Source organism: Diadema antillarum, unplaced genomic scaffold (assembly GCF_040938485.1).
Source record: "Diadema antillarum isolate AM-2024a unplaced genomic scaffold, OU_Dant_1.0 seq00000942_RagTag, whole genome shotgun sequence".
NCBI lineage: Eukaryota > Metazoa > Echinodermata > Echinoidea > Diadematoida > Diadematidae > Diadema > Diadema antillarum.
The window spans coordinates 193,816-218,531 of NW_027271792.1; the positions used below are offsets into that span (position 1 = coordinate 193,816).

Sequence of the window (24,716 nt, forward strand, 5' to 3'; positions counted from 1 at the left end):
CATCTGTCACATCCAACATAATGTGAATCAATAAGTGATATGAATTATTCTATGTATGAATGAATTCTACCAGAGTCACTGCATATGCTACAAGTCCTTACTGTGGAGATAATGAATACTGTATTGGATGCTTCCCAGTCATTTTAATTACCGGTAAACACCACTAAAATATTCAAAAGCACACACCATCATCAGTTTTTGTTATCTTGTTCAAACTCGGACCATAAACAATACCACAATCAGAAAAGAAAAGTTGACTTTCTTGTGCTATCTTAAAACATTGAATGGTCAGTTTCTCTGATTGGGTTTTTGGCTCACTTGTTACTTATGAGTATAACATGCACACAGCTTGGATTTATGTTTCCTTAGGTATGTATGCTGATAGATTTCATTGTGACATAAATAAATTCTCCGGATCAACTCTATAGCCTAAAATCAGGATGTTTAAAGATTTAGGCCAACTTTGGGACCCACTCATTTCCAATATCAGTTGCATGTGAGTCGAGTCTCAGGAACTAGTACATGTATAAATGTCTATCACACTCTGTGTATAGGTATGTGACTTTACTGCACACAAACACTTCATTTCAACTTTGAATGCAGACAATTAACAAATATTTCATCAGCCCACCAACCCATCATGCAATTTACGGACAAATGACTGTTCCTCAGTTGAATAGATATTGTCAGAACAAGGGAATCCATCAAATAGAATACAGCATCATGAACTTTAGCTGTTTGCAATGAAAGCTGCAGAAGTGTACCAGTCCATCAAACCATGGGACCAGGAAGATTTGGTGAAGAAGCGATAGTGAGTACCTGGTATCCTCTGATGACAGCAGTATTGTGGATCTGAATGGAAAGCTAGCAACACACACCACTGATTTGAAGCGCTTCAGATAATATCATACACTGATGTATATCTCACTGTGAGCGTACATGGACTGCTCAGAGACTCAAGCTGAACCTACAAATCATGTATTATGCCTTTGGTGTGTGCCTCTACTTAACTTTATACAAACACAGACTGGTACAAAACTTCTACAAACAGTAGCTTCATATACTACAGTAGTTTGTACACAGTCCACAAACCTAGCTAAACACTTAAGTACAAAAAAAAAAGTTTGTAAGCAAGAAATTATCATCCCACAATCTGTCACCTTTGCTTAGCCACACATGTACAGTATAACGGTGTTAATATAGCAAGAAATTATCATCCCATCATCTGTTGCCTTTCCCCTTGGAATGCTACAGTATTAGCAAAGACTGTATTTATAGATATGTAATGGTACAGTTTTGTATGCAGGGAGGTCACCTCCCTGGTATATGATAGAGCCACATTCATTTGAGCTCTGCCATCAAAATTACAATAGTCACCTGTATTGTTTTCTCCAGGTTGTTGTACGATTTTAGCAAGCAACGCAATACACTGATTGTTACCTACATAATGCTATTAGGAACAGTGATGTTATGAAAGTGACAATTCCTATTGGTTTTTTATCTTCTTCTTCTTTTCTTTCTTTCTTTTTTTTTTTGCTTATTTTACAAGTAATCATCTTATAGCACTTGTACTTGAAGGGAAAAAATATATACAGAGCTCTAAAACCAAACAACACTACACATCTTATTATGATTAGTGTTATACACTCTGTAAGTTTGGCTTTCTGACTGTCATGTCCATTATTGCAACAAAGTTGAGGCTGTGTGTCTTATGTGTGTCATTTCTCTTAAATAATTTTACGTTCACTACGCTTTGTTCCCTTACGATGACTGCACTGTACTACAACCAATATTTCCATTTAAATGATACTGAAAGAGAAAGAAAATAAGTGAAAGAACTAGAGCAAAAAATTGCTAGGTGAAATTATGTATAACTATCAAGAAGATTTCTTTTTTTCCAAGAAAATAATTTCTGATAATAAAACAGTAATGAAAGCTCAAGAAAATTCAACTCAGATATGAACACCTGTAAGGTGCAAACCTGACTATTAATTGGAGCTGCCTTGTATCACCAAGGTAACTAACACCTGTCGCCAAAGGGCATCCTTCCCAAAGAAAGCACCTCACAGCAGTCATACCTGCATCCAGGGACTCACCATGGAAAGTCACAAGGAGACACTCAGGTTTTAGATTCTTTTTTCTTTTCTTTTTCTTACTCATTTCCTTTCACTGCGACTTGACAGTGTTGTCCTTCGGTGATTGCTGACTGATAATTGCTTGCCATGGGCTAAACATTTTGTTCTGACTGTGAAACACATTATGTGCCAAAATAACATGCTGACGGTAGATTATTCCCTCTGCATATTAATTATAATCATACGGAATCTATAGACAAAAATAAAAACACCCATGCAGCACTTATAACATTGTGGACAACAATTCTACTAGCCTCAAGTCTTGCAAATATAACATATGTCCCTCAGTGCACTGACCATCCTGCCCAGAAACTAATCCCAGCATGGTGGATTCATGAAAGTTGATCACTAGTAAACATGGATTCCATACTAAGATTGGTATCTACTGACAATTCTCCTCATATTCCTGTTTACCAGTACACTCTCAGCTATCATCTCTCTTCCAGCATCCTTGAGTCTGTCACCTCTCTCACATCCACTGGGTTTTTTTCTGCTGTTTGTGGCAGCCAGTCATTTCAAGCAGAGCTCCATTACTGCCAGGAGGAAAGTCAACCTCAAAAATTGATCAAATACTTGAAACATTTTTCAGAAAATGAAGGAATGGATCAGATAACTTGAAACCCAAGCCTAGGCTGCCATCAAAGGCTGAAATACATGGGTCTTTCTCTATCTTTCTTTCACCTGTCCTCAGCACTGAATCCCACTCGGACAAATCCCCTTGAGCATGTTCTTGTTTGGTTCTCATTTTGGTTTTTTCCCTCAAACTGCCACTGCTCAGGCAAGAGACAGTAGCTCAGATGGCAGGTTGGATGACAAGGGTCCTGCATCATGACACAGTTGTCATAGTTACTGCCCACTGTGAATTACAGTGAAGGGAACTGGGCAAATGGTACACTTGTATATATGGGCTAACAAGGTCAGTCAGAACTCACTAATGGACGAAGCATGCCAGACCACATATTCCTACACCCTAGACTTCATCTCTATGATGATATCTCACATCCCCTTTCTCCCTCTCTCTCTCTCCCTCTCTCTCTCTCCCTCTCTCCCTCTCTCCCTTTCTCCCTCTCTCTCTCTCTCCCTCTCCTTCTCAGTCTTTCCTTCTTTCTTTCTCGCTCTCTCTCTCTCTCTCTCTCTCTCTCTATCTTTCTTTTGTTCTATCACTACCATACTCCCTGAGCTTTTATCTGTACCATATACATGTACATAGATCATTCTGTGCTGCCGTATATTGCAGATCTTAGTTTATATAATCTGTTTGTTGTTGGGTTTGTGTTTTTTCAATTGTGGAGGCATGCATCTTATTCCTAAGAAAAATTAATACTTGTGTACAGTCATCCAGAATTATTCCATGAAGCTGCCATACTTCAGTTCCTTTCAATACTTGTCTCAAAATTGATTACTGATATCAAAAAAAAAAAAATAATAATAATAATATCTATATATATATATTTATACAGCGTGTCCCAGAAAAAACAAAACCGAGTTTCCTTGCAACTTTTTATGACTGAAATCATACATTTTCTTTTAGAGATATACATCAATGGAAAGATAAACTTTTCTTCTTTCATTTGATGTACAACTTAATGTTCATGGTTCATGCATGACTGAGTTAGAACAACAAACAGTGGTGCTATCAAATTTTCATTTGCACTCGCAAATGGTGACTTTAAGTGAATATTTCAGACTTTTAAGGCTACGTTTTCGAAAAAACAAAGTTCATAACCTAAATATCTATATTTTCTTCTTTCCTTTGAGATCTTATACATCAAATATGAATAACCCATGCTTGAGGGAAATGTGCATGAAAACATGCTTCATTTCTACCGATTCTATAAACGGATAGTCGAAAACAAGCATTCAGCTCTCCCGACTTAGCATTAGACAATGGGCTCACCTGCGCCATTGAATTCACACAAAACAATGGCAGTGCTACAGTGAATGTTGTTCGGGAGGGGGGGGTATTTACAGAGAATGCTGTATGAGACAGAAAGCCCTTTGTTGTCATTTATTTAGAATAAGCTATGAAACTTAACCAATAATTGAAGACTAATACCGTGTGTATTCTCAGGCTGCATGCAGTCCAATGGCTATGGAAAATCAACCTTACAACAGTGGTAGTGTACACAGTTTGATGATTTTGTATACCTCAAACTTATCTCACTGTTTTCATTCCTCTCTTCATTTCTCTCACAGGTGGTTCATCCTCCATCACTGACAGAGTTTTGAAGTTTTTGAAGGGGGAGGCAAAGCAGGAAGAGGGGGGGTACATCACCTTTTTAATCACTGAACCTGCGCTTCTAACATTTAAAAGGTACAAGTGCAGGGCTCAAAGTCATCTTCTGTTTTTGTTTTTGTTTTTGTTTTTGTTTTTGTTTTTTGAGGGGGAAGGCTACGAAGGTTTTTTCAGTCGGTTACTCCCCTCCCCCTTCAACACTCCTCTGATGAACACCCTTTGCTCTGTGGTTTGCTGCATGGTCAGGCAAGCTCACGATCATGTGCTAATTTACGACCTTATTCCGAACCGTTTGCAACATTCCCTTTACCCCCTCCCTTCATGTTTGTGTAAATTCAATGAAGCATGAAGGCCATTGTTATCTGTCAAGTCGGGCAGGCATCGGGAAAGCTACCTGGCTCCTTATTCACTATCCATCTTTCTGGGTAAAATGGAAGCATATTTTCAAATGAAGTTTTCTCGAGCAAGCGTGGAGTAGTTTTTACGCATGAGATGTCATATGAAAGGAAAAAGAATGGATATTAAGGCTATGGTTTTATTTTTTGCAAAAAAATTGCTGGAAAAATCTGAAAAACTTACTCAAAGTTGCCATTTGCTCGTGCAAATGAAAATTTAGTAGCACTACTGTCTATTGTTCTAACTCAGACATGCATGAATTATGAACAATGAGTTATGCATCAAATGAAAAAAGAGATGTTTATCTTTCCAATCATACATGTACATATCTCATAAAGCAAATATATGATTATGATCGCAAAGAATTGCAATGAATCTCGGTTTCCTTTTTTTCTGGGACACGCTATATATATATATATATATATATATATATATATATGTATACATATAACATATATGACTCATGTTTATGGCTCTGAGGATTGAATAAAACTTGTAGGATAAGAGAATTCATTGATTGCTTTGATTAATCAGAGCATATAATACCCACATTTGATACTTAAATCAGCTATATCCATGTATAACTCTAGCTCCTATTATTACACTCATACAAGGCTAGGATATTTCTGCGATTATATCTCTATTACCTTGTTCTTTCTCGCGTCATTTTTTTCCCACTCTCTTGACATACTTCTGACGAGATCGTTGTCTCTGCTGAACGTTTTTGTCTGTTCTGTTCTGTTCTTTTACTGTTTAAATGTTAGTTCTGTCTCATTTTGTCTCGTCTCGTAGTCAACTCTCCGTTGTACTGCTACTCCTATTTCAGTCCCGTTTCATGTTTATTTGTGTGTATATATCTGCCTGTTTTTGTTGATCTCTCTTTCTAGTGGGCTTCCAGACTTTTTTTTTTTTTGCTCTCAACTGATGTTTTTCTTGTGAGGGGCCCACATCCTACAAACTTTGTCTTTTAAGTGGGTCCCTCCATTTTTCAAATTTTGCATAATTGTTTACTTACTTCTAATCACTAGAGTTTTATGATAATGTATAATTATCGTAAGGTGCTAATATCATTGTACATTCTTTTCATCCTACATAGTTTTACGCACCTTATTTTCTGTTACCCAAAAAATTAATGTCTATATGTTCTTGTCGAAAAATGAAATAGAACATTGAATTAAATTGAATTGAATTGAATTGAATTGAATTGAATTGAATTGAATTGAATTGAATATGAATCTTATATGTGGCATTTTCATACAACCTGGGATACAGGACAAAATCTGGAAAGCACACAACACGGAATTAGCTATTCTTTTGTTAGTTTTCCAACCATTATTGTAGCACCATCCGATCATAACTTCCTCTATGTACAGGGTAATATGTCATCTGTACTTTTCACTGCATCAGTAAGACAGACTATCTCATTTTTCAATTTTTATTCTTCTTGGAAAGTAAACTTGAATCTTTGCCAGTGAATTTGCTGATAAACTGCTGGTATTTATTCTTAAAAGTACATGGTAGCTGGCACTTCATGATGTGGGCATCACAGACAATTTATGTAACTCTCATACAGTACGGCAGGGTCTTCTGGAAGAGCAGTGGCAGCACTGAAGAGCCTACCCTGGATAAGGAAGACTTTATTAGATCATCATAATCATTATTATTATTATGAAGCATAGAGCCAGCCTATATAATAACTTACAAGGCATTTCAGTTTCAAGTAAATAGACTCAGACATTCCTAAACAAAACTGACTACAAATTTGTACTTCACACTTCATATTTCACACCTGATTGTATGCCAGTTAAACCAATGGGTTGTGTACACTGTACATGTACCCATTGGCATGATACATCAGCATGGGTGAGCTAGAAATTGGATTATGAATATTTAATCAAGAAGAAACTCTTTGCATACTCAATACTTGTACATGTTTGGATAAATCTTTCATACAGATATTCATCTCTTGCCTCAATTGAACGTGACGCCAGCGGCTATTGCGGATACCAGCTTCAACTGACCGCTCTAGTGTCATAATTTAAAGGAAGGAAGAGACAGCAACCCCATAAACACTGCACCAGTGGAGAGTGCCTATTTATCATCGTCTGACAGCAACCGACCAAATTAAAATGAAACGGCCTTCCAGATTGTCACGCGACACATTCAGATTTCTAACAACACACACATCACCCTTTGCTAGCACCAGCAGAATTTGACGGGAGTAATGTGGGAAATGGAGCCAAATGTAATGCCTTTCCCTCTAGGAAACAGACTTGAACTGACATTCTTTACAATTTTAGTCATTTTATCAGGAAGAGAGTGATGTTGCTTTACAGCAGACAGTGAGAAGAAATAATTACATATCAACAGACAAACAGATAGACAGACAAAGGAGACAGAGACATACAAGAAAACAAACTACAAATACACAAGCTAAGTAAAACAGTCTGAGACTTAGAGTAGAGTATACCAATAAATGATTCAAGAGTGCTTGATCACTCTCCTATTCATACTGATAGCTTAGAAAGGTCAAGAGTTTGTGAAGGATGAGGCTAAGGCTGCAAGTCACCTATTTCCAGAACAAAGCTCGTTCTACATACATGTACTTCTTTTTCTCATGATGAAACAATATTCCTCTTTGATTTATTATGTCATACATTCACTAGAAATACACGGGGTGTAAAAAGCACGTATGTATGTATGTAAGCAGCCTTGAGAGCTTCGGCCTCAATACTCCAATCCAATGGAACAGAGAGGGCTAGCTGGCATCACCATGTACCACTGAGGATCAAATCTCTCTTCATACTATTGTATCTTGGTTAAAAATTCAGAACAGTTTATCTTGTTTTAATGCCCTATTAGACTCTAAACATTTCAAAAAAGAATCTCTGCATTGAAAAACTAACAATTCATTAAAAAAAAAAAAAAAAAAAACATGTTTGTATTGAACTATCACAGTATATTTTTAGTTACTGCAAGACACTCCCAAATTACAAGATTTAGGAAACTACATGACTTGATATGTGTCACTAGTGTTCATTTAATGATTATAGACAATGCTGTTGACCTTGAGTTCATCTATCCACAAGTACAACTTGTATTAATAGCATTTTTTCAATTCATAATAATGGTAAACAATAAATGGTTTTAAAAAAGATGGCTCACAAGGAATGCTTTATGTAATCAGCATGCAGCCTGCATACAGACCTGACCACTAGCGACCAAAATGTAAACTTGCATTTATGCGATCCATTAGATTCTCCACTCTTGCAATGTGGCAAGTCTCAATTTAAGAGGGACTTTAGGCTGGGTTCACAAAGAAGTATACGGTATTCGCTATTCGCTATTCGCTATTTTCTATACGCTATACGGGCATGGCGGGTCACATGTAGCATGCGTGTCCTACTTTGATATTCTTTTGGCGCTTATACCTGAAGTTAATTTCTGTAAAACAAAAGAAAATAATTTTTTTCTACATAACTTATTGATATTCAAAAATAAACTTGTTTTGGACTAACTTAAAGCAGAGAAATCACCTCTGTAGATTATTGAACTTCTATAAATATAATATAACTTTTAATGATTTTCTAATGGGGTTAGTTCAGTCAGTCGATCGAGATGGGGTTATTTGAGCCATATGATTTTACACACTAAAAACAAAAATTGTATTTATTTTTGGGGGTGGGTTGGGGGGTGGGGTGGGGATGGGGCTGGGGGTGGGGTGGGGGAGGGGGTGGGGGAGGGGGAGTGATTGGAAATACTGTAGTTCTGTTTCCAAATATCTATTTTAACATTTCAAACATGTATCAGCCTAATTGATTTTCAGTTATTCCTATTTTTGCTTTGATGACGTCATTTGTTATGGTGTGGGGGGGGGGGGGGGTAGCGTAATTCTACTACCCCATCCCAGCTCTGTGAACTCATAGCAAAAGTGAAATAATAAAGAAATCATTTGATAAACAATATTTTCTTGGATTAAATCTATTTCCACATTATTTTCAACTTATTATGAGAATAATTAAGTAATTAATTAAATATTCCAATGAAATGAGTACCAAGAAATCATATAATTTATAACTTACCTCATTTAACCAAAGCACACATTCAAAACACCAGCTGCCACACCCGAACAGGATGGTATACGCTGCACAAAAATCGAACAAGCACGATTCCCACTATGCTATACTATACTATACTATATGCAGCTACACAGCATTTTCGAATAGTGCCCTCTTACGTGATCCGGTATTAGGAAATCCTATTGTTCGATTCAAGCTATTCGCGTGCCCTCAAAAACGTGCACCATATACCCGAATAGTATACTCCTATGTGAACCCAGCCTTGCAATAATGCTGTCTACAGATGCTTTTTATCACCCTTAATGAATAATGGACATCAAACAGTCATTCACACTTTGTATCAAACTCCTTGAGTTACTAATTCAGGTATCCTTATGAATTTAAACCAATTTTTCTTCTGCAAAATGGATTAGCATAATATAACATTAGTTTACCATCTGCAGATGAAACAAAAACCAAGCATTTGTGCTTCAAAATAGTTTTAAAATGGGAGTTAGGGATAGAAACAACCAATGTAAAAATTTGAATCAGTATAATGGATGGTAAGAATTGTTGAATATATACAAAATGTGAACAATAGTTATGTTTCCAGACTAAACCATCTACAGTTATGGTTTATTGAGGAAAAACAGTGATATCCTTATTTTTTGGATGTATTGTGAAAATTTTATATGGCAGGACGTTTTGTGATACAACTGACCTACACATGTACGCATTAAATACGACATTTTGAATTATTTCTTAAATCACTGCTCCCAAAGGTAAACAGGACCTTTAATACACCAAATACATTGAAAAGTGAGATGCTGAAAGTCTAGACATGTCAAAAATATCTACAATTGGGTCCTCAAGGTGGTAAATGCAGGCCTCGAATTAACCGACGGCCACCGACGGCCATGGCTGTCGGTGCCCCTCTCGTTGGCCGCAATGCCTTTTGTTTTTTGATCAAAGTTACGGCCAAAAAAAATGTGCCCTTTTTCTTGGGGCCGTGGTGCCCTTTTAGAATGAAAGTTATTATTTATGATGTATGATATGCCCTTTCTCAAAGTCTCTTTAATAAGCTTGAACAACTTTCCTGATCTCAAATATCATACCTTCAGTTCACTCGCGTCCCGATATATCTGATTCAAACTCAAAGTATCTTTCCGAGATACGAGACGACGTGTACGTACATGTACGCCCGACCGGCTTTACCGTCCCGACTGCCTCCGCAGCGCAGCGGCCGCGAGTATGTACTAGCTAGGCAGCGCATATTCAGATAGAGTAGTAAAGAGTGAACTCCAAGTTCACCAAGAAAAAAGAAAAATCCCACGATGCCAAGGTGTGCCAGACTGGGGAATGGGGAGGGGTGGAGAGAGAGAGACCAATCAACATAAGAAACCGCGCGTACTGGCGCATTCTTGGAGGTCATGAACTGTCTGTCACAGACTACTAGTAATCATAGCAATCTACACGCGCGCAAATTCCTTTGCCTTGTGGTTTTGCCAGCCAGCTGTCGGAATGTGCTTTGAAGTTTCATGGCAGCCTGGCCTGGCTGGCCTGAAAGGGTGTCGAATTTCAATCAATACCTACAGTTGTTTTATTCCTGTTTTAAAAAATGTCGTTTCACCTGATAGAAACGCGGAGATCGGGAATGTGTTACAGCTGTAGGGAAGAGGTTTTTGTTGTGTGTTGCACTTTGTGTGTGTGTGTGTTTGTTTTTCTCGGTTTGCTTTTCTTTCTTTTTTCATAAACACCAAACATGCCCTTTCCAATGTGGCCTTGGTGCCCCTCTGACTGACTTAAGTGCCCTGGCCTCTTGGAAAAAGTGCCCTTTTCTAAATGGCCTTGCCCCTCCAAAATCCTATTTCGAGGCCTGTAAATGACATATTGCATGTAATTTTCAAAAGATTACTGTACATAACATATACAACACAAGTCTAATTTTTCACGTATCGAGACTTCCCGACGAATTCGCAAGTGGATAAATACACGATTGTGGTGTACATTATTGAATGGAGAATTGTATGTGTGCATGTCACATTCATGTCTGGATCAGAGTTCACATTTTTACATTCACAAATAGCACCCGACTCGCGAAATTCACAAAAATAAAATCCTCCTGAAATATTATGCATTAGTAGTTGGTGACAAACATCTCATGGCAGCAAACTGTGCAAGATTCTATGCCCAGACTATTCTGAAATCTGCTGGAAACTTTGTGTGTATGAGTGTGTGTGTGTGTGTGTGTGTGCTAATAAAAGCACACGCAAAACAAGCATGCATCGCATTTAATACCCCCGTCACACTAGAGGCGGAATGAGCCAGAATGCCGTTGGAATGAAAATTCTTCCTGCATTCCTGCATATTCGAAGTGCATTCTAAAAATTCTGACGACATTCTGAGTGCATTCCGAACATTCGGGCCCATTCTTGTGGCCAGCCCGAATGTTTTACCCATGCTTAAAACATTTGAGGAGCATTCGAAGTGGAGAAATATTGATCTGCATTCGAAGGGTGTTCTAATTGGACTCTGATTGCATTCTAAATATTTGTACGGCATTCTAAATATTCCTACGGTATTCTAACAGCATTTGAAACATTCTGACCTCATTTGAGGGAGAATCGGAATGGTGTTGCACCTCAAATTCTGCCAAAATATCTCAAATGCTCAAATGCTCATACAAACCAGTTAAATACTGGTTGGTGAAAAGGTTAGAGTAAAGATTAGAGTTAGGGTTAGGCTTGGAGTTAGAGTTTGGGTTAGGGTTAGGATTACAGTGTAGGTTCAGGATTAGGAGTAGGGTTAGGGCAGGGAGGTTGTTCCACCTCCCTTGTTAGGGTCACGGGAAGGGTCTGGGGTAATTGCCCAGGGGGTAATTGGTCTAGACACTCTCTTTCAAGGAGGTCTTGCCGGAGGACAGCAATCTGTAGCAAAGCAACATGGTCCAAGGATGATCGGGTTGAAACTGCATGGTGAAAATCACCATTTCATACGCTATTGGAGACCATTCCGGCGGCATTCTTGACACACACGGGACATTCGTGTTGCATTCTAAGTACATTCTAAGTGTATTCTAATTTTTCGGGCTGCATTCTGTTTGAATTCATGAACATTCAGAGTATGTTTGGTAGCCATTCCGGGAACGTTCTGACCGCATTCAAAATGAGTTTGTACTGCATTCAAGGCGCTTTCCGACCATCAAACTTCGGGCAGCAATCGAACCACGCTTGTGCGGCATTCGAAGTGCTTTCTAAAATTTCTGGCCGCATTCTAACAACATTCTGAATATTCCTACACCGTTCCAAGTACATTCGAGCAGCATTCGAGAGCTGATTCATTCGGAATGTGCAAGAATGATTCGAGAAGGGTTCGAAGTGCATTCCAAGTATTCTAACAGCATTCCCTACCAAGCTGTTAGAATTTGAATTTTTCTCCCGAATGTGGCGCGAATTTTGAAAATTCTGAATTCCGGCTGGTTCTGCTTGATTCGTGCTGATTCCAAATTAGTGTGACAGGGGTATAACAGTCTGATCAAAAATCACAAATGATCACATCATGCTACTGATGGAACTTGGACAAACAGCAGAATGTCCGTCATCCACAGACAAATATCATATGATATGGAAACAACATGTTGTTTCTTATCTCTTTATTGCTGAATTCAGTAGATTAAACAGCTGGCACACTGGTGCACGCCACACTTGCAAAAGATAGAGAAGTTTAAGATCGCGATTTGTAAGATCTCGATCTTTTGCAGTGTGACCGCAAACTTCCTGAGAAACTTTGTGCGAAACTTCTCGCAAAACTTCCCAATCAAACTTGTAGGGATATTACCCCAACCCTGTCTAACTTCTCAATCTTTTGCCAGTGTGATGGCTTGAAACTTAAACTTCGCAAAGTCTGTCACGTGACCAGTCCACCACCTGTTTGCAGGCTGTGCCTCAGAAGTGCGCATCATTGTGATGTACAGTGGACTCCCGTTATAATGAAATAATGAAGTCCTCGGGACTGACAGTTTTCTTTCGTTATATCAATATTTTGTCATAACCAAACAGATAAACAATAAACAACATAGAGCCGATTATGTTGTGGCCTGAATTTTTACTTCGTTGTAACCGGAATTCATTATAACCGTGTTCGTTATAACAGGAGTGCACTGAACAGGTGTGCATTGTTACATCACAATCACCAGCTGTCAGACGGCGCGCTCTTTCTTCTTTTTTGCGCTCACACTCTAGTGGTCCAAACTTCTTGATCCAAAGATCAAGAAGTTTGGTTGCCAATGAGAATGGACGAAAAAAGATGGCAAAACTTTGTGATCTTAAACTTCTTAATCTTTTGCCAGTGTGACCACAGCTAGTGATCATGTTGCATAGAACACAGACATAAAACAGTAATGATGACAATGCTTTAACTCAATGTAGTCTTTACCTTGATAAACCAGGACCTGTCTAGTCGTAGAGCCTTTGTCAAACCACAGCACCTACAACACTTGTTACTGGTCCTGGCTCTCATGATGGCAGCGCGCTCCACATCATCACTGATGGCACTGGAGCCTGGATGTAATGGCTCTAATCTCAAACTCATCCTGCTGGTGTGTGATCTCAATCTCTTCACTTGGACTGTTCTGAAGTGGTATGAACAAAAACAGGGGAATGTTTGTAACAGCAGACAATTCTCACAGTGATAAACATGACAAAAATTGTTTTGTATGAGACATCATCTTGGACTAGGTCAGTCACTTCAAATCAGTAAAAAAAAATATATATATATATTGACCATTTTTTGCATGATAAACAGATAAGAAACAAAATGATTGAAAGAACACTGCCAAATTATTATTTCTTAACATGATCTGGAAAACATTTAGAGGTTGATTGTTGGCATATTTTTATGGTGTATTTGGGATGATGTATGAAAAAGTTTGCCAACAACCAGTTTAACATTTATTCAAAATTTGTGTAGTTTTCTGAAATATTCTTGGTGTGTAGTATTTCACCGCTTTTACTGAAAGTAACTTAGACTTTGAGATAAACACATGATAGAGTATTCCAACACACTCACTAGCATCTGAAATGTTTGTCTAGAGGAAGAGAGGTGATGGGTGAAATCATATTCAACAGAAACTAGTCTAATCCTTCACTCATGTTGATGTGGCAAATAGAGTGAGAATTGAGAAGAGTGAACAACGCAACCACAATCTCCTTTCGAGGGTAAAATCTAGATTGTTTGCATAGACACTGCTCTCTCCTGGTACCCCACACTCAAGGTGTACATAACACCTGGATACAACTGCCCTCGTAGCAGGCTGCACACCTGTACTGAACTTGCACACCCATGTACATGTATGCAATACTGCCATCAGCCCCCTCCCCCCCCCCCCCCCCCCCCCCCCACCACCACCACTGTGAGGGTGGACAGGATTGTCTGCATGCACTCGCATTTCCTGAACACACCGTGACCTGATTCCACAGCGATCTGGCAAACTTTTGTGGAAACAGAAATCCAATTATTCCCAGTTTACCCTTCTCCTTATTTTCATCTGTAACCAGATATGATTGGGAAGGCAGGGATGTTACAAGAAAAATATGAGCGGAAGTAGTGAGAGAGGAAGGGAAAGGAGAAGGGGAAAGCAGATCGCAAGCCTCGAGGATCCTAATTTATGAATCTTACCCTCAAGACTTGATTTTACACTGCAGGTGTTTGATTTAACCCTTTGCATTCTAAACCATGTGCCAATCATTGTTGCTGATTCAAACCAAAAAGTCAATATTATAAAGTATAATCAGTTTATTTCCTTTCCCAAGAAATTTCAATTATTTCTGGCCGGCTGTTATTTATCAATCCAGGCATATCTTTGGATTGTTTCTAATTTATTTCCTCATTTCAGCAACTTCAACGAATTTGTGGCCTAAAAAATTTTGAAATTTTCAGATAAATATTTGGTGACCTATAACCTTGACCTTCAATCTGTCATTTCTGGTTCTTAATTTTTTTCTCTTATTCTCATCTGTCTTACCAGATTTTATTCTAACAAAGCATATTAGCTGACATTGTGGTTTGAAAATTGCATTCTTACTTACATTTTAGTGAAGTTTGGCCCTGCCCTATAACCTACTGTATCACCTCTCCCCTGTTTAAGAAGTTAATTGGCAATTTACTTTAAGTCTGTCCATCAATTTACATATAACACAACACATTACCACTAGACACTTCAAGCTGAAGCAATGGCTGTAAATTACAATTTTTGGCAAAGGTACTGTGAACTTTGACATGACTTTGGCCTGACTTTTACCACTCATTTTAGGTTAATAATTATCTATCAAAATCTACATCCAATTTCTCCAACAAAATTATGTAACCCTGATAACTTCCAGATGAAAGAAAATGGCTGTAAAAGACCATTTGGGGCCAAAGTTTCTTCACATTTGACCATCTTTTTCAATTCAATTCAATTCAATTCAATCATAGTTTATTTCCAATCAACGAAAATCAAAAAACATAGTACAAAAAGCCTTTGACCATAAGGTTTTTTGCTCCAACCTACACATATACAAAGCACATAGACACCTTCTGAAGCACTGGACTGTGTGAAAGCCCACAGAACAGTCACTTATTGGTTTGTTTGTCTGTTTGCTTGCTTGTTGTTTTTCCAGTCTTGATAACAGCATCTGGGACAGATGGACATGACAGACAGAAAGACAACTCTAAAACACAATGTCCAAAGGACCCTTTAGGGCAGATCTTCAAAAAGAAAATAATTAAATCGGATATTCATGAAGTGCGGTTAGTTTCTGTAGGATTTATAAAACCAGAAATCTACCAATACTCATTATCTCTTTACATCATAGAGAAACTGTGAATTCAATCCTTATTCAATATAATGTGCACTTGGAAATAAGTATTTACTTGCACAAAGCTTTGTCAGATGAACTAGGTATTGCACATACATGAACTGTCACAAATGAACATCTTCAAACAGTAATTGGTTGCCTAACCAAAGAAGTACTAGTAATGTATCTCCATGAGAAGACTGTATGGCAATTTTACCTTCTGAGTTTATTCACTACCGCGTAATTTACGCAGGACAACAGGTACAGTAAGCAGGACATTTTCACACAATTTCATGCTCTGTGATACAAGAACATAGTCATACAAACAGGCAGACATTTTGAATGATTTTTTTTTGGTCAACATGCTTTTTGATTTTTCCAAAATGATAAAGAAATAAACAAATATCACTAGTGTGATAAAGCTAGAGCACTCGCTCGGGGGAACCAATCGAGCACATGTATCCCCCGAGCCCCCCCCCCCCCCCCCATACCCCATTTGGATGATTTTTTTAGGCTAAACTGTAAATTTTCTCCTGATCAAGGTGACCTTTGACCCTGTAAAAGGTGGAACAGTGGGGGCAGCAGTTATCAATACGTAAAGGTGTCTAGATTTGACTATACAGTCCAACCTTGATTATCCGGCCTCCTTTTATCCGGAAATCTCTATTATCCGGACACGTTCACGCAGTGAAGGACTTTTTTTTTTCATCCAAAAATTGAGAAAAAACAATGACTTTAAACTCAATAAAAATTTCTACAAAACTCACACGATTTACCTACAATATTCCCGACAGAACTACATGTAACATAAATTCACACCACATTATCATTGTAAAAGTAAGGGACTACAATTTTGCACAGGCTAGCATAGATTACACCACTGTCGCGGGGTACGCTACACGGCGCTACATGTACCTGCAGGCCTAGCTGCCAGTGCACTGGGACGGCAGCTTGGACGGCAGCTATACATTAACATTGTGTTTCCCATATCCGGCCAATTCGCTAAATCCGGATGAGTGCCAGTCCCGACATGGCCGGATAATCGAGGTCGAACTGTAATATGTTTACATACCAAATTTGAAAAAAAAAAATCAGTCAAGAAACACAGCCAGGATCGTACACAAAAGCAGACCCTGAAATATTTACCGCTTCATGTATAAAGACGGAACAAGCGAGTGCGCCACCGCCAAAAACAATAGGCATCTTCATTTCGCTATAATGCACCTTTTCGCCAAATTTGAAGAAAATCTGATAAGAAATGTGGCTGATAGAGCGCACAAAAGAAATGTGACATGGCATCACACTGAGGGCGCCGTAACCACAAACTGTTGTGTCCTTCATGTAGAATGACCACCCATACACCTCCTTAGCAAGTTAATAAAATCTGTTGAGTAACAATCAAGTTATTGCATAGATAAGCACTTTTGCAAATTTTGACATGATCAGGGTGACCTTTGACCCTGTAAAAGGTGGAACAGTGAGGGCATCATTATCAATAGGTATAGGTGTATAGATTTGACTATGATACATTTACATTCCAAATTTGAAAAAAATCGGTCAAGAGACAAGGCCAGCATCGCACACAAAAGCAGACCCTGTTAAATTTACCTTTTCATGTATAAAGACGGAACAAGCACGGGCACCATCACCAAAAACAATAGGCGTCTTCGTTTTACCATACTAAGTAATACACCTTCACCATAATATACCTTCCTGCCAAATTTGAAGATGATCTAAGAAGAACTGCAGCCAGTAAGCTCTCACAAGAAAATCTCTGCGGCGGATGCGGCAGCGGCAACGCAACGAGGCCAAATCCATAGTATCTTCCGAACTCTGTTCGGGGGATACAATAACACAAACACACAATAGCATATTAAAGGTGCATGGTCCCGGTGTTTTAGTCAAATGCGTACGCGGGCGCACGGCGCATGTTTCCTATAGAGACCTACGGACGCTATCGACTCCTCTTTAGCGCTTACGCTGTGGCCCACTTCCCCTAGTCCGAAGAAGTCCGATTCACTGTTAGTCAGTGGTCCGATCACAGTTTGGCTCATGATTCGGCCGAGGGGGATGACAGTTTCAGCAAACTTCTTTTGTGATGTCATAATAAGAAGCACATATGCACGCACCCTGGCATTACTACAGACTGCGCGATGCGCAGAGAAGACAACGAAGGCAACGTTACTTAGCAACACCTACGCACTTTACTCTTGTTGACAGCTCAACTTCGGTAATCTTCGTATCAAGGCTAACAGTGATCGGCAGTATCATCAACAGCGCCCTCTACACTACCGGGACTATGCACCTTTAAAGGGATAATATAGTATTGGTGTAGATGAGGATTGGGCTTTTAACTTTTTGCAAGATATCATTCTAAGAGGAATTCAAAGTTTATTTTATGAAAATCGGTTTTGGATGGCCGAGACATCAAAACACAAAGTAAAAGAAAGCGATCATAATAAAAGGTGGGTCCCACCTTGTATTAGGATTGCTCAGTTTTGGGTATCTCGGCCATTTCAAAACCTATTTTCATCAAATAAACGTTGAATCCCTCTTTGTATTACATGCTCTTTCATACATCTGTATTTCATACATTCTAGGTTTCTTATTCCTTCACACAAAAATGTTAGAAACCTGAAGTTAGATGTCAACCAAAACTATACGATCCCTTTAATGTCTAAAGCATATATTGATCATTCATCATACATGTATTGATATTTTGCATACAAAAGATGTTACCTGCAACAATGCTGATGTTCCACACAACATATGAATAGGAGCAGAAATATCTGGCAACTAATTTTACTTCGGTAATGAGACCAAACACCGATAAATATTGTTTTCCACATACTGAACAAATATGGGACAACAGGACCAAATGTTGACACATAACTTGTATATCTAACAAAATGTCCAACAAGTATGTGTTTCTAATTGTTAAAGCCAGTTAAAAAGTGTAATCAGGGCTTTTTGATTTGCACAGGGCTCAACATTAGCAATGGCCCAGGGCCACAAAAATTGGTGTCAGGCCACCAAATTTCCAAAAAAAAAGGTTAACATTTGGTGACCAGATCAGTCAACTAAAATTCAAAATGAAATTTGGTGTAAAATTTTCATTTTATTTTAGGCCACAATATTTCTTTTTAAGGCCACCAAAATTTTGAATTCCAATTTTAGTGGGCTGAGCCGGCCACCAGAGGAAAATGTTAATCTCAAGACCTGCCTAACGACATGAAATTTACCTTTGATGAACTAGAATTTTTTAAATTTTATCACACTGAGTTAAAACTTTTTAGATAACCTCAATATTTTTACAGAGGATTCTTAACTCGGGGGGGGGGGGGGGGGGGGGGGGGGGGGAAATCCTTCATTTTTTTTTTCTGGTTCCATACCTAACAGCACATATTTTCTCTTGCAAAATATGATTTTCAAGGTAATTTTTCACCATTTTTTTTATATATTTCTATTAAAGAATCACATCTTAATCACCATGATGATGTTCACTGTGAATCCCTTAACACTGGTTTCAGATCATAATGAGCCTCTGTGATATGCTTGATACAACTTGTATCTCAGATTGCCCTTCAAGTGCGACAAGTAAAATGAAGCAAACATTGAAGTGCACGCAAATCTTCACTACATTTCATATACCTCCCTAGAAATTAAATCATGTAAAGGCCCATTCTCAGTAAAAGCGTTCAAATACGGAATTTTGGTGTCGCCGACATTCCATGACAGTTTGCGGTTCCCTGAAACCTATTAGATACTATTTAAATGTTTATAATATATCACGAGGACTTTATTTGTTAAAAATAAACACGATCAAATGCGGTTGTCTGCCTTTTTGTATAAAATTTTGCTGTTAAACTTCGTTAAGACCCCCAAAACGCAGTGTCGCCGGCTATTTCAGAATTATGTTTTATTGCTCCTCTCCGTCCACAAACACACTTTCCAAATATCATTTTCATGGACGATGAGCATATCATATGTGCTAATCACAATACTCAAAGAGTTCCAAAATTTTTATTGACTTCTTTTTTTATAGCCTTTTGAAACCTGTCGCCAAGTTCACCGCCAGATACGTTACCAGTTTCTTTAGTGTTACAGCATTGCGAAAATAACAAGACTATGCAATGACCCCGTGTATATGAAACCCTGAGGATATACTTCATACATTGCAAGTACTTAGATTTTTTGTGCAACAGCTCTTTTTTGAGAATACGGTACAATGTTTGAAATATCGGTTTTCTACACTTTTATTTGGACAGATACGTGACATACTTTTCACGCCACCCACTGCGACAGATATTGCAATGTCAGACAAATTGTATATTATACATTACTCCTTGGAATGACGCATCGATTCAACATTAAAGTTTAGTACAAGTGAGAAATATTTGGTAGATATCGCTCTCATAATAATATGATCGACCATATACGTTACCACAGATACGTTACCCCAGATACGAGACCGAATTTTGCTCATTGGTCTTGTGCTTTCTGGGGATCAAATCTGGTCAAAATTCATCCCTACACATTACATGCTTCGTTTTGTTGGACCTCAGGATTATATTCTTACACCAAAAGGACAGAGAGGTGAAAAAGATCAACACTTCCACATGATTTTTCTTTCTGCGTCAGTGTCTCACAACTTAATGCCAAGTTTTCCGACAGATACGTTACCACATAATCAAAATGCTGAAAAGAAATTGTAAATGTTTTTACAAACAAATCGTTGTGTGATCATAAACTCCAAAGTTCTATTCTATAAAACCCAGCCACTTTCAAATTCTATGCAACAACTTTGAACATTTATTTTACAAGACGAAGCTAAGATTCAGCATATCAGTTTTTTGCTTTTCAGATTTAGCAGATACGTTACATATAATTCAGGGCACCCACGGTGACAAATAATGTTATGTAAAGCAAAGTGTTCATAAAACAATTCTGCATAGAATGACGCTTCCATAAAAAATTAAAGTTATGTTCAAATGAAGAATATTCAGTAGAAATTGCTCTGTAACTTCACCGACAGATTCATTTACAGTACGCCAGATACGTTACCAAACTTTGAAAGAGTAAAAAGTAGTTTATGAAACGCTTCCGAGAAAAGTTTCAGTGTTCTGTTGCATATTTATTCTAGTGTTTTTCAACATGTGAAGAACTACTCAAGATTCATTGATAAGTTGAACAATTATTTATTCATTTTCATTAAAAGGGATTCAATGAGCCAAATACGTTACCATAGGTCAAACAACTGTTTAGCATATCGAGTTCATAGAGACTGTACCTACTTCCTTCTAAATGCCTGCTAAAATATATTTTTTTTAACCTTGTTTGCATTATCCATCAAAACTTAATGAATATTTATAGTCAGATGGATAAATACATTCAGACGTAAGATGAGAATATTCTGTGAATGAAGAACTCAGCTTTCACATTTAGGGCTCTTTTCCACTACAATTCATAGTTTAAATATTACGTACAATGTTTAAAATGGTTAATTTGGGCTTACATCATTCATTTTTACATCAATTCATGAGGTAAATAATTAAACAGGTGATATTTATTAATTCATACACAACTAAAATTTTTACTTATATTTTACCAGATACGTTACCAAAGGTGATTCGATGTTTTTCAATAGTTATTTACCCAGGAAAGCAATTCATATTTGTTTCCTGTGAAATTCCAAATTGGATCGTTCCCTTTCCATGATTTGTGGGATTTGAAACTTTATTTGTAAGCGAAATTTGCTAAAAATACAAAGTGAATCTTAAGGTTATATTTCATTTCAGCAAAAAGCATATTTCAACCTACCACACAGAAATAATTTCTACCAATTAGCAAGGGATGACAACATCTTTACCTCTTGAAAAACCCCAATATCTTTAGGGGGGACAGATGTCTTTTCCTAAACAGAAATTGGATCAAAACAATAAATTTAATTCAGAGTTAGGAGTCCATTACAACATGTAAATTTGCGGTAACGTATCTGATTGGTGATCAAAAATCATATATGATGCTCTATTTCAATTCATTTTTACTCAATGAATGGCCATCATTTAGAATGTTCCACTTTTTGTTTCGTATTTGACCGGTTTTGAAGTTTCCGAAAACACATCTTTGAATGTATTACTTTGTGGTTGATTTTTCGGTTTTACTCACATGGAATTGAACACTTAATCTGAGAATGGCCCTAAAACAAATTGTAATTGTATACTACATATCATGTGTAATGCAGTTGTTCACTTGTAATTACTTAGCTTTGAATACAGAAAAGGGTATTACAGCTTCAAAAGGTCAATCAAAAACAATGCAGTGTTATATAATTTTTTTGCTACTTTATGTTTGTATCAACCACTCGGAGTGTTAAAAGTTTACTGTAGGCACTGACACCATCCTATAGTTGCTTAATACAAAATAATTTATAAAGACATAATATCATAAAATTCCATTCACAAATCTATTTCTCAAGAATGTTTTACTAAGCTGTGTTGTTTGACTTTTAAAACTTTTTCACTTGATAACACTGTTATGTCCAACTCAATTATTTTGTTAACCTTCCCCATTTTAACACCAGATTCACTTTATCTCTTTATCTCTATCTACAATGTATCTATCTATCTTCTATGTCTGTCTCTCCATCCCATTTTTTTTTAACAAACTGACCTTTGCAGTACAAAATTGTAAAGATGTACACAGGAATCCATCCCAAATACATTGTACATGTATCTATACAGTGAAAGCAGCAATATCAGTATTTACACATGGACCATTTGTTCAAAAGTTGTGAATTGTAAACACTTCTACTCTGTAACTGAATCCATATGCTACTAGTACATTTTGTAACTGGCTGGATAAGAAAGCTACAGCTACTCATGAATGATGTCATAAAAGTAGTTCAAATGGTATAAAAAATATAAAGAGAACTTCACATATTTCTACAATCATGAAACAATATCCGAGTATAGATTTTATGAGAAAGTACAGTCTATAGAACAAACACTTTATTCATTTGCTTACTTAGAGTCAAAAACAAAGGAGCAAGTAAACAGAGAAATGATTTCAAGCCTATTGTATTGTATGTTCTTTAGGGCAAGTCCAAACCATTTGATCTCTCATGACTGAAAATACAAATTGGTTCGAATAAGATAGCTTGGTATCAATAAAAAGCCAAGATGTACGATGTTAAAGTACATGAATTTTAATTTATAAGAAGAAAGTTGCTTGCGCATGACCAGTAATAAATAAATACATTTGCATAAATAAAATATTGGGGTTCACAATGTATATGAAGAGGTTCACAGAGTAGCTAAACATTCCCCAAAGAAACAGGGTAAATTTGTCTAAACTATCCATGTCACTCTTCGATCTTATTGGCATGACAAAGCCGTCACTCTGTGTTCTCACAAATCTCTGGTATGGTATCTCTACTTAGTACTACACATCGACCACCCTTTTTTAAACCGACCATGTAGTTTTGGCGCACAGAACTCTTAGTACGCACTGCACTACGCGCAGAGCACATAAAAATGTATTGGCTTTGACTGTTGATGAGGATGTGTGGGAAAATGCAAAAATTCACTTTTCATTAATGGTTTAAATCAAGGACAAAATTTCGAATGAATATTTTAACCGAATCGTAATGTAATGTCAATGCATTTTCTAAAAAGCTTTGTACAACACGGTGTTCAATACAACTCGGTTTGTGTGCATCGTCAATACAAAAACAGCGGTCGATCTACAAAAGGAGCGGCACCGCGGGGAGCTGAAAAGAGGCCACTCAAGTTCGACGGCGATATTTTTGCACTGAAACTTCGAATTGAAAAGGGAACAACGGCATTTGATAGTGCTGGATTTTCTTAATCACGTAGGTCAAGTTTTTACGTGAATTTCAGTGTTAAATATTCTTATCAAGCAAATAAAAATTAGGCGGTCGATGAGTAGTAGGACCGACCATACTCTGCTGATTCTGATATTTCTAGGATCTATATCTGCAGTGTACGTCATTGCATTTCATTTCATATACTTCTAGACTAGAATCTAAATAAATAGTAAATTTAATAAAAGGAGGTTTATCTGGGTGGAAAACTTACATAATTAATTACATACACAACTCGCCTAACTTCCAGAAGTTCCATGCTGCTTGGTTCTCTACTGCGTGACTCGTACAACTATCAACAATCCAATTCCAGATTGGAAATTTATCTCACTAGATTATAGGCTATAATACTATAATAGTAATGTAAATTTATTGTGATTTGTCTGTTGTGTAGCACACAGCAACAAAGCTAACTATATGTTAGACAGAAAAATCCGTCTGTCCGGAGGAACTTTTTATCATTTTTGATATTTACGGCTCTCCTCTGCCCTCTGGGATTCCGTGAAGCCAAACGGAAACGTAGTCTCCGCGCCCGCGGAACATCAATACCCGACGTCCGACAAGAATCACACGATACAGACAGATGGCGGTGATGCTGCTGGAGGTTGAAAACCGACATACAGAACAGTAAGTATGTGGGACTACAGCGAGCAGGAAGCGATACGAACTCAGACATACTCAGTTCATAGATGTTTCCGCAGAATAAGGCTGAAAATAATAAGTTAATACTTACCATCCACATAGAATTTCAAATGGCAGTAAGTCACACATTAACAGCACACAGGTCACGAAGTCCTGATATTCATCCACAGTGGCGTCTGGGAATGGAATTCCGGAGTAGCACGTCTGGCCTTTGCAATTCGTGTACTCAACTGGAATAAACTTTTGCGTGTTGGCGATTCCTAAAAATAACATCAGCATCATCATCGTTGAATCGCACCACCGCTACTACCCCTCGACCTGCCGATAGCGCGTCGCATCGGCACGTTCCACACACTCGCGCGGGCGCGCCGCGGCGTGGCATTCCTCGAAGTTGAAGAGGGGTGGTTATGTTCGGCTAAACACTGCTAAAGTAAAAGGAAATTATAGGCTTGTTTATGGAGTGCACAGCACCTGCTTTGAAACTATCTCAACTACATGTATGATGGGCCTACTTCTTTCCAAGCGCAA

At 37.8% G+C, this 24,716-nt stretch overlaps 1 protein-coding gene across 1 annotated transcript in view; it reads right to left on the reverse strand.

The window, feature by feature from the left end:
* LOC139741649 (palmitoyltransferase ZDHHC3-like) overlaps window positions 1-24,411 on the reverse strand; it is a 75,399-nt gene extending 50,988 nt beyond the window's left edge. Inside the window, exons 1-2 of the mRNA XM_071652229.1 lie at window positions 24,280-24,411; window positions 13,260-13,455 (exon numbers count right to left, since the gene is read on the reverse strand). Of these exons, the coding sequence (XP_071508330.1) occupies window positions 13,260-13,415 (156 nt within the window). The 5' untranslated portion in view covers window positions 13,416-13,455; window positions 24,280-24,411. The remainder of the gene's footprint in view (window positions 1-13,259; window positions 13,456-24,279) is intronic.
* Between the last annotated feature and the right edge of the window lie 305 nt (window positions 24,412-24,716).